The sequence below is a fragment of the Solanum lycopersicum genome, chromosome 1, assembly GCF_036512215.1.
Source record: "Solanum lycopersicum chromosome 1, SLM_r2.1".
In the NCBI taxonomy this organism is placed as follows: domain Eukaryota; kingdom Viridiplantae; phylum Streptophyta; class Magnoliopsida; order Solanales; family Solanaceae; genus Solanum; species Solanum lycopersicum.
This window is the reverse complement of record NC_090800.1, coordinates 75584364-75599852: the sequence shown is the minus strand read 5'-3', so window position 1 is coordinate 75599852 and position 15489 is coordinate 75584364. Positions and strand designations below refer to the sequence as shown.

The following is a 15489-nucleotide window of genomic DNA, read 5'->3' as shown; positions in this document are numbered from 1 at the left end:
TTTACTCTCAACATTAAATACTTGAAGTTAATGTCTTTTTTAAATATAATTTTAGAAATAATAAATAAAAGTGAACGGAGGTAACAAGCAATGCCATAATATTGAAGATTATAATGGAAAGAAAACAAATGCTTGAAAGAAAAAAAAAAGGTTTGGGAGGGATGTATGGGGATGGGGTGCGGGGGATTTCAAGCACAAGGATCAGATTGGTAAAATTAAGAGCGCCCAAATTGTCGTAACCAGGCTGGGCTGGAACGCTCTTCTCGCATTTTTATTGCGAGTTATGACCACTCATCACATCCATTAAAACTTGCCTGAAGGATCATAATTTCTAAAACCCACAGCCTACATTATTTATTAAGCCACCAACCCCACAACTCTATTCATTATCCAGTGTGGGATATTTAGTTCCATAGAAGAATACAATTGCGATGAATACACAATACATAGAATAAGTTGTATTCAAAATAAATTATATTTATATTTCAATATCCAATTTTTTTATATTATTATTCCACTTTAAATTTGCATAAAGTATTTTCTAGCTCAGTTTTTATTTTAAATATCAGGTCATGTTTCAATATCATTTTGTATATCAAATGCAAAATGAATACCAATAATTTTATATTTCCCTTCTTGTGATGTATTCGTAGTAATTTTATACATCATGTATTCATAAAAGTTATATTGCTTTTAGCCAAATAAAATACAAAACATCTCTTACTAAAATGTATTTCAAATATTAGTATGATTTGTATTTCAAACGAAAAAATGAATACCAATAAGTTTCTATTTCCCTTCTTATAATATATTCGTCACAGTTCTATAAATTATGTATAAATACAATATTTACCTATTTGAATGACTAAAAACTAAAAAAGAAATATAATGATTTAAAATAAAAATACAAATGATGAGTAAAATAATAACAATTGACAAACAATAATTAATATGAATATAATTTTGGTATGAATACAATTTTGCAACCTCCTTCTTCTTCTCCTTCTCCGGCTATGTTCTTTTTTTCGATTATTTTCATCAAAATCGGATCTGAACCCGTATTTACTTGTGCATTAGTAACCCCATAAACAAAATTTGAAATAATGGAAATTACCTTGCCAATCGAGAGAAGTCTCTTGAATTATAAAAAAAATTCGTTTAACAATCAAGAAAATTTCTTGAATTAAAATATATATTTTGATGAACAATTTGTGAGCACGTTGGAGAGAGATAATCTGAAAACGTGAAAGGTGGGGTAAAAACGTGAGAGGTAAAGGAAGGTTAATGGGTATTGTTTTTTTTTCTATTGATTTATAATTTTTTCCGAGGACTTGTTTCATAAATAAAAATAATTTTAAATGATAAAATTTGAATACACATTATTTTCTAAAATACTGTCATCCAGACATTTTAAATAAATATTTTAAAGTGTTGTTATTTTGAATAATTATGTTAGATATTATAACTTAATCGCTAATGTTCCCTAAATTTTATTCATTTCATCATCCTACCCTATAAGTTACCTTTTTCCCTTTCTTTTCTAATTTTATTACTTTGAGTTTCTTAAAAGTTGAAACTAGTTCTTTAGGGAATTGTGGGAGTAACTACTTGTACATTACAAACACTTATTAAGTTTGCAATGCAACTATCCCTGTTTATTAATATTAGTAGACAGAAGAAAATGATTTAATGAGCTTTATGGAATTTAGGGGCGTTTGGTTGAAAACAAATTAGCTCACGATAACTTATTCTGAAGTTAGCTATTCTGGCATAACTTATCCAATATCTAACCATGTTATATGAAATAACTTATCTCATCATTATGATATATAAATGGTGGGATAAGTTATTCCAAACCTTGACAATCAAATAACATAAAACTTTTTAATTCCATCACTATTATTTTTAATCCCTCACAGCAAACGAGCCCTTAGTGGAATGAGTAGTAGAGGGCTATTGATGTGTAATTTAGCACACTTGATTCATAGAAAAAAATAGGGCTTGTAATATGCCTAGAATTACTGTGTATATTAAGAGAGGTGGGCTTAAAATGATATTTCCTCTATTCATTTTTACTTGTTTTACTCTGATTTGACATTCATTAAAAAAATTATTATTGATAAGGTATTTTACCATATATTGTTTCCGACTAAGCATGTCTTGATAAAATGATTTTAAAGATATTCTTTTTGTTCACTTTTACTTATCACTTATTTCTAAAATAAATTTTACTCATCATTTTAACATATCAATAAAAGATAATAAATTTTTTTCTATGTTTTTTGCGCTCAACATTAAATACTTGAAGATAAAACATGAAAAAAGATTAATGTCTTTTCTTAACATAATAAAAATCTATTTTAGAAAATTACTAGTGAAAGAGAAGTAGAGAAGAAGATTATAATGAAAAGAAAACAAAACAAAGAAAAAATAAGAATACAGAATTAATACTTTGAAACAAAAAAATAATTATTTGGGAGGGAATATTTGGTTGGGGGGAGGGGATTCAAGTACAGGGATCAGATTGGTAATAATAAGAGCGCCCATTTTGTCGTAACCAGGCTGGGCTGGAACGCTCTTCTCGCATATTTATTGCGAGTAATGACCACTCATCACATCCCATTTAAACTTGCCTGAAGGATCATAATTTTTTAAAGTCACAGCCCATATTATTTATTCAAGCCAACAACCCCACAGCTCTCTTCTTTATCCAGTGTGGGATATTTACTTCCAAAGGCTACTTTTTTTTTTCTGGATAAAATATTGTATGGCTGTTGGTTCAGCATTTGGTAGCCTCTCCTTGCTAAAATTGCTGTAATTCTCTATGAATGTCTGATATGACTTTGGCCATCATTTCACTCAAGAGTGAAAGTGTGTAGATAGATATGAATCTTACTAACAAAAACTGTAAATATTGAAAATGATAATGGACACAAGAAAGGTAAATCAAACGACAACTTGATTCTTAATGAATGGCGATGAAGAAGAAGACGACCATGATAGAGTATAATACTGATGATCATAAGCAAAAGGAAGCAAGAGAAGGATGGAGTTGTATATCTGAAGTTCGATATTCCAAATGGTTTTGTATGTTATGCTTTAAGGATCTGATATTCATTACAGATTACTGTGTTGTTACTGCTGCTGCTGCTACTTTACAAGCATTTATTGTGTTCCTACTCTTATTTTAGTCCTAATTTCACTTGCACTTGTTCGAATCTGCCCATCCTATATAAATTCAAAAGTTTTGGCTGACTAAAAAAAGAGCAACACATATTGATTCAACTAAACAATGGCTTGAAAAGATGGATCCACAAAAAAAGCCATGTTCCAGAGATGGGTAGCAGAATCAGTTAGGCGTCAAGCAAAAGTTTCATGTCCCTCTTCTGCTTTACAGAGTGCAGGAACATCAGAAACATTGAGGTCCTTATTTAATAAAGAATGTCATAGGTTACACGTTAAGATCATCAATGTCTGAGTCATTAACAAAAGTATAAAGCCTCTACAGTTATTCTGCAAAGAATGAAGGGAGAGGGGAAAAGAACAAACATGTAGGGGTGAACTGATATCAGTAGTAATTCATGTAATCAGCTACCAACATCCATCTTTATCGCACTTGCTTCCATTTCTATCCAGATCACAGAACAAGAGTTGCCCATGGAGGAGAATCCATGCCGAACCTTTTAAACTTCAGAGGACAAATATAAGTAACGAGTTGTACATAGATGTCTGAACAAAACCAACCAAAATCACACTGGGATTCTTCAAGTTCATGTGCCCGTGTCAATAACCAAGCAATCCTGAACTTGGCATTGTGTGAGAAAATTACGGTTGACAGTCAAATTAGCTTGCATATGGTGTGTTTTATGAGAACCATCCTTCAGCTACTTTTCTCGCTGTGTAACATGGCTGATCAGAGATTCCAAAATTAATACCATTGATTACCAGGTCCACCTGGTGCTGCAGCTACTTTTCTTGCTATGTACTGTTCAGGTTTAGGCTGCACCCCATTTGAAACTTCAGTACTATCTTCACCCCTTTCATTTTTACAGCTGGGATGTCTTCTAGGGTATGAAGTATTGGAAATGGGATATTGAGTTGGACCGCCAGGGTTCCTTGCAATTCTTCGCTGTTCAATGACTTCTGCTGCTGTAGCTGCTGCTCCACAGTTGTTGTAGCGCAACACTGAGCTGACCACCCTCCCAGGTCTTGCAGCACCACCTGCTGAAAAATTCTCCTCTTAATAACATAGCAAAGGCACTAAGTACTAAAGCAGCCTATTATCGCCTAAGCAATGTATCTCTTCTGTAGGGTGTGAGCACACAAAGCCATCATGTATCAGTTCTATCTACATCTGTTTTATATTAATAATAATAATAACGATAATAATGAGCTAGAGAAGAACAGGACTTGACGTAGAATTTCTCACCATTGCTACTGATTTCATCCTTAGTGACACTTCAAAGAGTTAATTCAGAATAAGCTACAAAAAGAGTGGTGCACTGATACGGGGGAAAATACACGGAGACGGGTTCACTTAGACAGTAACAGTACCTTATAGGGTGTACAATATGCAAGTATATTAGAGCTTTGTAAACTGTTTACTCTATTAGTTTATACTTTTGCTTTCTAGATGTCCATAAAGTCATAAACATCACCAACTTAGTGCTGATCCTTTTAGTAAAATTCCTTTATTTACTGAAAAAATAATATAAAGAAACAAAAAAAAAAGAGAACCCGGTCTTTAAAAAAGAAAGAATGCCTCAATAACAGAAGTATGAGCAGTGTGATGGGAGACCTGTTAAAATCATGGACTCCTTATATATAAGAGACATTTTTCTTTTTTAATGACTGCATTCTATTAATCATGATTTAAGACATTTCTCTTCCCTCCCCCCTCCTCCCCCCCCCCCAAGGTGTCTTGATGCATTTTGTAAATCCTGATGCAGTCACTTTCTGCACCTCTTTGTTGCTATTTTTTCATAAAATTCTCTTTTCCTCATCACAGAAGAGAAGGTCAGCAGACTTACCAACTCTTTGGTGTGTTTGTATGGAGGAAAATGTCATCCAATTTTCCTATGTTTGGTTGATCATAATGTTCGGAAAACAAGCTCCTAAAAAATGAGGAAAATGACTTCCCTAATGGAAGTAGGGAGAACAAGTTGGATAAATGACGTTCCAAGTTTATTGCTCCTCCCCACCCACCCAACCCAACCCAACCGAACCGTTGACCATCCCACCACCACCCTAGCCCCCCCCCCTCATTCTTAGCCGCCTCCGTAACATTTCGCTAGACAACATATAAATGCTCTTGGATAATATTTTTTGCTTACTTACCAAATACTCGAAAATAAGATAGAGACCTATTTTCCAAGGAAATCATTTTCCTTCATACCAAACACACCCGAATCATTAATTATCAGTCTGTCCGATTAGAAATCCCTAGTTCCCTACTAACACTCACATTCCGTGTTTCATGCAAATGCACTGACTAGAAACTTAGAAGCAAATGTATAAACCAATAACTAAGTCTTTCATGATAAAAATGTCTGCGGACACCAACATCTCGACTTTATTTTCAATTAAAAATAAAAGATGAGTTGGCAGAAGTCAAAAAATCTTTAAATATTTTGCCTAGGAAACTTACACTTTAATCACCTCAAACATCTGACAACCCCCTAAATATAATGTGCTTAACAATTCACACTTCAGAAGTATCTAATACTTCAACCGTATCTTTTTCAAACAGTATAAAAATTATATCCAACATCTAAGACAACTCAGTCCTTGAAACAATGTTAATTCCATGAAATTACTAATATTTACACGTTGTTAACTAACAAATAGGACTACTCCAAGTGATTCAATTGTACATTTTTGGAGTAGGAGAAAACATTAATATATATATACAAGTACACAGTTAAGCAGCATGAGAAAGGTTCATAAATACTAGTATTGCCAAAATTTTGGATCATTCCAAATGGAAAACTTATCACCTGAGACGGGGAACACTACTTCTCTGTTCACAATTTGGCAAGACAGAAATTTTAACATTTCTTTTTCAGGTTTTACACATGTAGATATCCAACAAATCATTGCATGTGCTAATTCATTAACAAATTCGCAAGGAAACTGCAGCATCCCAATATATCTTTCCATATAATGCAGATGGAAGAAAATAATCATGAGTGCATACAACATCATCAATATGAAAAAGGGAATGCTACTCATTTGTTTATAGCTGGCGACGATCAAAAGAAGAAGACTGAATACTACTCTCAGAAAAATAAAACAATTTGAATATTGATGGCAACAATCAAAGGAGAAACATTACTACTCCTATCAGAAAACATATTTCCAGCATTTAAAATATGAAAAAGATCAAATGTTGGACCCTACTAGAAGTGTTAACAAACTAGTGAAATCAAACCTTGAACATTCTGAGGAACTTGGAGAGGCAGCCTTGTCATGGGGATCATTGAACTCCGGTCCGCTTGTGGTTTCTCATCTTCTTTGATGGAGCACTTAGAAAGATCATTTGCAACTTCAAGTGGATTTTGCACTGAATTGTCTGAGTATAATACACAAGCCCTGTATCTAAAATTTATCAGTGGCTAAAGTTGTGCAATAATTGAGAAATGTCTGATAGCCAAAACTTGCAGGAATTCCTTTTATTAGAAAAACTACGAAAACAATAAAAAATGGTCAAAGGAAAAAAGGATTTGATCAACCAGCATGACTGCCAGGGACTAACCTAGGTAGAGATGATGAGTGCTGCCTCTCAGGTGGAGCAGCAGCGCCTCCTTTGCCATAATGCTCTTCAAGATATGCAAACTGCTTCTTGAATTTGTCAACGGCACTGGGGAGTGACACAAGAAACTATAAGTAAATCCTTTTTGGCTCCAGTAAAGCGCGATGAAACCAAATTAAATTTCTACTTTCTTTAAAGGAACAACAGTAAATAGCACTCTATAATGAGATTTTTCCAAGTAATAATGAGCTTATTATAATATAGGACCAAGTGATAATATAGGACCAAGTGATCAATGATTTCTCTTTAGAGAAAAGTTCTCTAGCGGGTTAAAAGCAGTCTGAGTGAGGCTTGATAACACAACATATTTTTAATAATAAGTCTGGCATGACTGACCAGGGAGAGAACCAAGTACAGTATGATAGTATGAAGTTTAACTTCTTGAGATAATGAGAAAAACTTGAGTCAAAGTGCAATATTTCCCCTCCGTTTATAACTTATAAGCTTCTAAAGTTGGCTACATCTTTCTCAAGCAATGTCGGATGAACCATGCTATTTTCTTTATCAGGAAGATGAATCATAATTTATGTGATTGGCAAAATGAGGGTTGACCAAGATACTACCACATCCATGTATGGGAAGTTCAGAGATCCACATGAATTACCTTCAATATAAAATAATAAGCATACTGTCATATCGAATGGGCTGGTTTCATTCCAAGACCTTCCTAGAGTATAAGAAGTCTAGATTTACCCATTTCTATGTGAAAGAAAACAACACCAGAACCACTCCCATTAATCCAACATTAAAAGAGTTCTCAAAGTTTGACTAACATGGAAATGAAGTTAAAGTGTTCCTTTGAACTCTGAACTACCCCAAGGAGGATAAACTAAAAAGGAAGTCTTCCCTGATTCACAATACGTAAAGCAATTTACCCCAGAACTACATTGATTAATTAATTTTTGATATTATACAGACGTGCTATGAACACATTGACGCGCACATGCAAATAAGAGGTATGGATGCGGAGAAAGCCATGCAATACACGGGTTCAAAGACAAGAAGAAAACTTAGTTTGAGACAAATGTACCTTGGGTACATGAAACCTGTAGGTTCTTGCCCCTCTAAGAACTCCTTCAACATTTTTGGGTGGTATTCAAGAATTTCTCTGTATATCAGCTCCCTCACATCCTCCTTTGTTATCCTTCGCCTTTCAAACTCAAATTCCATTTTTGTAACTGGTTGAGCAGAGGGTTCTCTTTCCACTTTGGCTAGATTCCTGAAATATGGATCTGCAAGAGCCTGAATTTTGAACAAGGAAAAAAGCCCAGTTAGGAGCTGGAGTCACAAATAATACTACTTTGTGGAAACAGATAGACAAAGTATTTGTACCTCTTCTGCATTAGGACGATCCTTGGGATCAAAAGCAAGCATCCTTTCTAGCAAACGAAGTGCAAGGGGATCTGCATGTGGAAATTTATGGGAGAAAGGTACAGGCTTTTTCTTACGCATACTGCTCAAATACCTCCGAGCCTTTTCATTTCTTATCTATAGGCACATAAGCAACCATATATTAGCCACAAAACTATCACCGTATAACATCTTGTATTCCAGGGGGGAAATAGGGACTTACCCTGGCAATGGATTCTGGGGAGGGTGTGCCCAACAGATCGGTCATCAAGTCTAATTGGTGAACCACATTTTTACCTGGAAAGAGAGGCTTCCCAGTCAGTAGTTCTGCAAATATACATCCAATGCTCCATATATCAATTGCTGGTGTATACTGAGGACAAATCACAATAAACTGATCTTAGAATGTGCTGTTATCATAATAAAATGAAGAAATTATAGCTGATTCACCAATAAATCAGAATAACTATCTAAAGCAAAAAAGTGTATATTCACACCTTAGAGAAAAATGATCCACACAATTCAGGAGCCCTATACCACCTCGTAGCAACATAATCCTACAGGAACAAATAACCAGGTTATTAGATGTTACATGTTCCTCTAATCTCAAACAGAGCTATTTTCGAAGTTATAAATTTTGTGCAGAGCATTAAGAAGCATACAGTCCAAAATATAGCTGTTGGAGTATCATTGAAGGCCACTCTTGCAAGACCAAAGTCACAGATCTTAAGCTTGCAGTCAGCATTTGCTAATATATTTTTGGGTTTCAGGTCACGGTGAAAGACATTGGCTGCATAATATTCCAACATAGAGGCATTGTTAGAATTGGAGAAACTTTCATGGATTGAAGCATACCATTGCAGCTAATATGGCTATGTTAATGTCAAAATACATAAATATGGTCTTCGTGGAAGAAAGTCATAGTAATTAAAGCACAATTTTAGCCAGCATACAACCTGTGTGTATATATTTCAGCCCTCGAAGAAGCTGATAAAGGAAAAATTGATAATGTTCCGGCGTCAGATCATCATTTGCTTTAATGACTTGGTGCAAATCAGATTCCATGAGTTCAAAGACAACATAGATATCCTTGAATTCCCTCCGAGAAGGAGGTAACAATATATGCTTGATTTCCACTATATCTGGATGCCGAAGAAGCCTAAGAAGCTTGATCTCACGAAGAATACGTGTGGCATCAGAGACATGTTCAAAGATGTCATTTATCTTCTTGATTGCAACTTTTTCCCCTAGATGGGTATCATACGCAGAGCATACTACACCATAGCTACCTTTGCCAATAACTTCCTCTATCTTGTATCGACTCCCTTCACCGTATTCAGTAAAGAAATCTACATCTCCAGACCCCTGCACATTGATATTATAATTCATAAGATGAGTTATAAGACCTGTCAAAATGGATCTTATTACTATAACTCAATTGCTACACGCGTTCTTTCTTAATAGGAATGCTTTTAATTGTGCATCTATGCTATTTCAACCTTGCACAGGCTATGAGGAATTCAATCATTTCTTTTTTATCAAAACTGTATAAGTTGAAATATTTGATTCACCCCACAACTGTTTCTCAATAGAATTGGATCATAGAATTAAACTTGCAAAATACCACAGTCTAACATTTATTAGGTCTAATATGTCAATTAGCCTTAAACTCACCACACATCAGAGCCTGCAAAGAAGATCCAGTCACTGCTTAACTAGGTTCCTAAATCATACAAATCTCAACATATCAATCCTCCAACCAAATGTCCTAAGCCATATAACTACAGCAACAACAACAACATAAACAGTGGGATCCTACAAGGGGGAGTCGTGGGAGGATAGAGTATCCACATAACTTACCAGATAACTGATTGTCCAAATTTAAATTGGTTGTCAATCAGAAGATCGCGTTATCAAGTAATTTTCTAAAGCTAATAATAACCCGCAATCAAAAACCATTACAACTTAGTAAGGGAACAACAAATCTAAATAGTTGTAACAACTAGGTTTAGTATTGTAACTGATTCTACCATACTACTCATAGCTTCAACTAGTAGCCAAGCTGACAAATTCGAAAATACCCTTACTTTTTTTCGCTGATCAGGCTGCATACTTCAGGTGGCAAGCATCAAAACCACAAACAACAGCTAGCAATAAGCAAAAAGGTCAAGAATCTTATCCAAAAAAGTAACTCAACCAAGTTGAATTCCAACTTGCAGATCAAAAACTATACCTAGCACCCAAAAGTAACCACAACACAAATGATCAGATTCAAACAACACCCACCAACAATTTTGCAGTCAAAACCCCAAATCTCAGGAACAGACAGAAAGGGGAAAAGAATGGGAAAACCTTGTACAGCTTTCAAGATCCAATATTGAGTAGAAAAAAGGAGTTTGTGTGTGGCACTATATGACAACAAATTTGTGATATAGCTGTAAATAAAAGTACTCCACTTAATAGAAAAAGCTCTACAAACAAACAACAGTTGTCAATGATCTAGAAATGCACATACAACAATGTCAAGATTGAAAACTGTTGATAACTATGCTAAAGATACAATTTTTAGAGAGAGAAATTGAGTAAAAATCAGATCTTGGAAACACCCAACAAGAGAGAAAAGGTAAAGAAGATGGAATATCTGTACTACTGTATGTTCAAGTTTTGAAGAGAGAGAGAGGAAATAGGGAAATTTTGGATTAGAAAATTTCTATCCATAAAACTTTGGGGACCATATTAGTAATTTTCTTTTCTTTAGGGGTGAAAATGACACAATTGCCCATTGGAATATATTCACTAGATTTTACAGTTATATTATTAACAAGATTTTTTGCTAACATGTAGTGGTTAGGGAGCATTTTGGATTAATACTAATAATTTAGTATATTTATTTGGTAAAGTAGTTGATTTATTTTAATTTTTTTTCTCCTAAACCACCTGAAGAAAAATATATTTCACTTTTTTTAATAAAATATAATACTTTGGTTGCTAAATTGGGGCATCTTGTAATCTTGATTTAAAAAAAGAGTCTAAAGAGGTCATAATTTGGACTAGAAAAAGAGTGACTAACACTTGTAATTTGTGGAAAATTCTTGAATTGACTAAACTCATGTAATATAGGATTATATAACTGACTTTTAGTTCGGTGTATTATTTGTATTAATATTTAACTAAATTTAGATTCATGCATGATAAGGTTTAGTTTAGAAAAATGATATCTTTAACATGATTTTTTTTATTTTAAAAATTTGAATCTGAGATTTTTGATTAAGAATATTATTTGGCACATATTATGTAAAAATAGATCTAACCTATAAAAAGAAAAAAACTCAAAAACCTTACTTTTAAAAAAGATTTTATTATTTATTCACCCCTTTAATATCTTGATTGTGACTTTTTATTTGTTAATATTAATTTAATGTACTCTAATGATTCTTTAAGAAAAATAAAAAAGTGCAATTGAACCATTTTGATTTTTAAGTAGAGGGAGATTGGGTGGGAGAGAAGGATAGAAAGCAATTATTTTGGTAAAAATTGATTTTGTTATAATATCAAATTTGAAAGTTAAAATTAAAATATCAAATAAAATCATCATTTTAATAAATATAAAGACAATTTACTATAATTTTACTAATAAGTAATTTAATTATTAGACATATTGATATAATTTTTTAAGTCGATAATTGACCTTTTTTAATTTATCAAAGGAAAACTTTTTAAGTTAATATATGAAAATATACGTTAGTGAAAAATATAAATAAATGACTCTACACTAATATTAACTATGAACTGGAGATATATACATAAGAATAAGCTCGTGGAACTAAATTAATTATGCTTAAAATTATTCAACAAAACTGCACCTCATATTAATTCGTTTAAAAAATTGTTGTTATTAGATAAATTTGTAATTGGATAAGCTTGCAATACGATAAATATGTGATTAGATAAGCTTATTATGCTGATATGGTATTTTAATCAATAGTTGGCAATAATTAAGTAAAATATTATATTGTTGCACCCTATATATGCCTCTAATATTAACAAATTAAGGAATAAAGTTTTCATCTAACATATTGTTGATCAATCTTGACAAGAATTGAACTCAACACCAACAAAGAATGGTCACCCTATTTGATGCTTTTGGTAGATTTGAAGAAGCTCTTTTAGTTAAATTGATAAAATATCACGTATCGATAATGATTTTGTCTATTTTATTATCTATTTATATTTTAGAAAATTTTATTTTGAAAAAGTTATATATATAATCTCAATTTATTCTATCGTATACTTTTATCATGTCAAATTTCATATCAATATATATTTTCATGATAAAGCTTGATTGATGCATGGATATCTCCATGTGTCAAAAAAAATATTGTTAACCTTCAATTTTTTTTCAATAAAATTAATTTGATACGTAAGGAGATATTAGTTAATAGATAAGATATTTAAAGTTTATAATTTATATAACCTTATAAATGATTTGGATATTGATGTACAACAAAGCAATCAAAAATCATTAATAGCAAATCATTCTTAATAATATCCTAATAAATTTGACAAAATTTACTATACAATATTCCATCAGGTTCAGTAGCATTGCATGCAAGTCCCAATTTAGTTGATTTATTTAACTCCAACTTAAATTGTAATTTTCACAAAGTTTATTCACACTTGATTACTCCTTATCAGCCATGAATCAAATAATTGATATTACACGTTTAGGGGTCGTTTGGTAAGGAGTATTAGGGAAAATAGTCTAAGTATTAAGTGTGGTATTATTTAATTCTATGTTTGGTAGGAATTTTGGATCAATCTATGGATTAGTTATACACCCTACATGGTATTAGAGGGTGTATAACTAATACCTTCCATTTGGTGGTATTAATTTAATATCATGGGACTAATCTACATAAAGACAAAAATACCCCCTTAAATCCTTTTAATCATTTTGTTTATTTTCTTGATTTTATATTTTATATTTATACTAATAAATTTGTTTAAATAAATTAATTTACAAATTTTATTATTTAGATATAACTTTTTATTTCTAAAACATGAGTTATTTAATCTACTTATTATTAATATAAAATAGGATAATCCGACTAATATGCTAATGTTGATGTATGAATTTAAAAACAATTCATAAGTCAAATATTGTCTCTTAATGGAAGTTTCTTAAACATTACACAAGTAGTCTAAAACAAGAGCATATACATATAAATAAAACATCTCGATCATAAAAATAGTTTAATTAATTTTGCTATATCTATTGTTTATTTTTATTTTATTATATGATAAAGAGTTTGTTAAAATGATTTATTGATACAAAACGAAGTTCAATAAATTTTTCCTATATATTATTATAGTTGTGTGACATTTTGAGATATTAACTCCAATTTATAGATGACAATTATTTACTCTCAAATAATTTAAGTGAGAACGTAATGAATATGATAATAAAGTTTTATTCTCCTATCTAGTTAAAAATGCTATGAAAAAATAATATTATTCGTCAATTATCTACCTTGACCCAATTACATGAAATACAAAAATCCCATAACAACTCAAGGGTATAATTGGAAAGAACATTTTTCTAGAGCTTTAAACCACACACAAAACTAGTTAAAAAACAATGAACCAAACACTTGATAATAATAATCCCTGCATTACCAATCCCTGTATTATTAATCCATGCATTATCAATTCCTGCATTATTGATCTTTGTACCAAACAACCCCTTGTTGTCGTGTGGTGTATGACACTGTTTGAATGTGTATTAAATTTACGAAATACATTCTATTCTTTCCTTTTTGTATTAATTGTCCATATTTTTTTTATATGTTCTTTAGCAAATTTTAAATAAAAAGATTTTACTTAATTACCTTTTAAAATACTCTTTTAATATTTTACTGAACTTGTTTAGACCTTTTTAAAAAATAATTGTTAAAGTGAAGGAAAAGTTCAATTAAAATATTTTATAAAAATGACAAGTAAGTTATGATATTTTTACTGACGTAAATAATTAATATAGAACAGAGAAATTATAATATTTTTAATAACGCATGACTATCAAAAATAACATCATCCAAAATAGCAAAGTGAGACCAAATACATATATAAGTAGTTCAGAATTATTTGGGGTGGCTAAATGGAAAACTTTGTTTTTTTTTATATATTTTATATAAAAAAATATGGAAAATTTTATATTGGAAATTAAAATTTATCTGCTTTGGGACTTTGGAATTTGCTTACATGTATCACATTGGTAGGTATATTATATGTACCCCGTGAATCTCTAAGAAAATACAAAGTTTTATATTTTACTATTTCTTTTAATCCGTTCTATAATAGATGTCGTTTTAATAAAATAAGTTTATAGTTTAATAAGTGTTATTTTAGAGATTCAGGATTAAAATAGTAATAATTATTTTTAATTATATTCTTATATTAAAGAATTATTGCTTTTTAATAATACGTTTAATTCTCAAAAAACATTTTAATAAAGAAGAATAATTAATTAGTAAATTATACGTACCTTACATTGTTGATATTTTTAATTATTGTTAAAATGAATTGGAGCGATACTTATTTAGAATAGAGGGAGTATTATTATAAATTATTATTTTGTTTCTTGGAGTGCTTAATATTGTTGGTTAAAACAAAATATTCTCTTCTATTCAGTCTATGTATAATTACGTTATTCGATAGTCACATAATCAAATTTTTATTTATTTATTTTTATTATTGAATTTTAAAAAGAATGAAAAAATAAAAAATAAATAAATAACTTTTTTTTTTATGTCGAGAGAGATTAAGGTTCCAAAAGTAACACATAAAATTGTTATCAATGTTAAATATCGTTTCCTTCACTGATACATTATGATAATAAGCATTAATTTGAAATTAATTATATGTATACTACTCTCTTTTGTCAAATTTTATATGATATTTTCTTTTTTTCTTAACGGCAATTAAAAAAAATACACGTATTTATTTTTAGTTATAAATTAATAGGTAAATTCTTATTTTATCCTAGTTAGGGTGCGCTTGGTACGACTGAATATTTCTCTAGAAAAATTATTTCCTTGAAAAATATGACAATTCTAATTTCATAATTAACTTTTCATATTTAATTAGTTAAAGTGTAGAAATTATTAATTCAAAATATTTATAGAGGATTTAAGAAAATACTATTGGTGGTGGGTGTGAGTTATTATGAGTTGGGGTGGGATTGGATATATTAATTATAAAAATAAATTCTCCACTTCTAATAGAAATATATTTTTCTCATTTTTTTCAAAAAGTGAAATACTAACTATAAA

The 15489-nt window shown here is 31.0% G+C and overlaps 1 protein-coding gene and 2 non-coding genes across 9 annotated transcripts; all 3 read right to left on the bottom strand.

Annotated features, from left to right (window-relative positions):
- Positions 1–197: 197 nt before the first annotated feature.
- Positions 198–303, bottom strand: LOC112940792 (small nucleolar RNA Z279/snoR105/snoR108). Its single transcript, XR_003245058.1, has one exon. It is a non-coding gene; the product is annotated as a small nucleolar RNA Z279/snoR105/snoR108 (small nucleolar RNA).
- Positions 304–2515: 2212 nt separating this feature from the next.
- On the bottom strand, positions 2516–2621 carry LOC112940790 (small nucleolar RNA Z279/snoR105/snoR108). The gene has a single exon (XR_003245056.1). It is a non-coding gene; the product is annotated as a small nucleolar RNA Z279/snoR105/snoR108 (small nucleolar RNA).
- Positions 2622–3353: 732 nt separating this feature from the next.
- On the bottom strand, positions 3354–10877 carry LOC100736538 (mitogen-activated protein kinase 13). 7 transcript variants are annotated; one of them, XM_069299362.1, is made up of 11 exons: positions 10249–10816; positions 9836–9884; positions 9118–9526; positions 8824–8951; positions 8659–8718; positions 8385–8534; positions 8144–8299; positions 7842–8053; positions 6755–6859; positions 6431–6597; positions 3354–4221 (listed from the first exon to the last, which is right to left on the bottom strand). In XM_069299362.1, exons 3-11 carry the CDS (start codon positions 9224–9226, stop codon positions 3929–3931), a joined length of 1380 nt encoding a protein of 459 aa, XP_069155463.1. In that variant the 5' UTR covers positions 9227–9526; positions 9836–9884; positions 10249–10816; the 3' UTR covers positions 3354–3928. The 7 variants fall into 7 exon arrangements, with proteins under 7 accessions (XP_069155463.1, XP_069155466.1, XP_025886746.1 ...); XM_069299365.1 differs by having other exon boundaries at positions 6431–6591; positions 10249–10814; XM_026030961.2 differs by having other exon boundaries at positions 3354–4224; positions 10249–10809.
- Positions 10878–15489: the final 4612 nt, after the last annotated feature.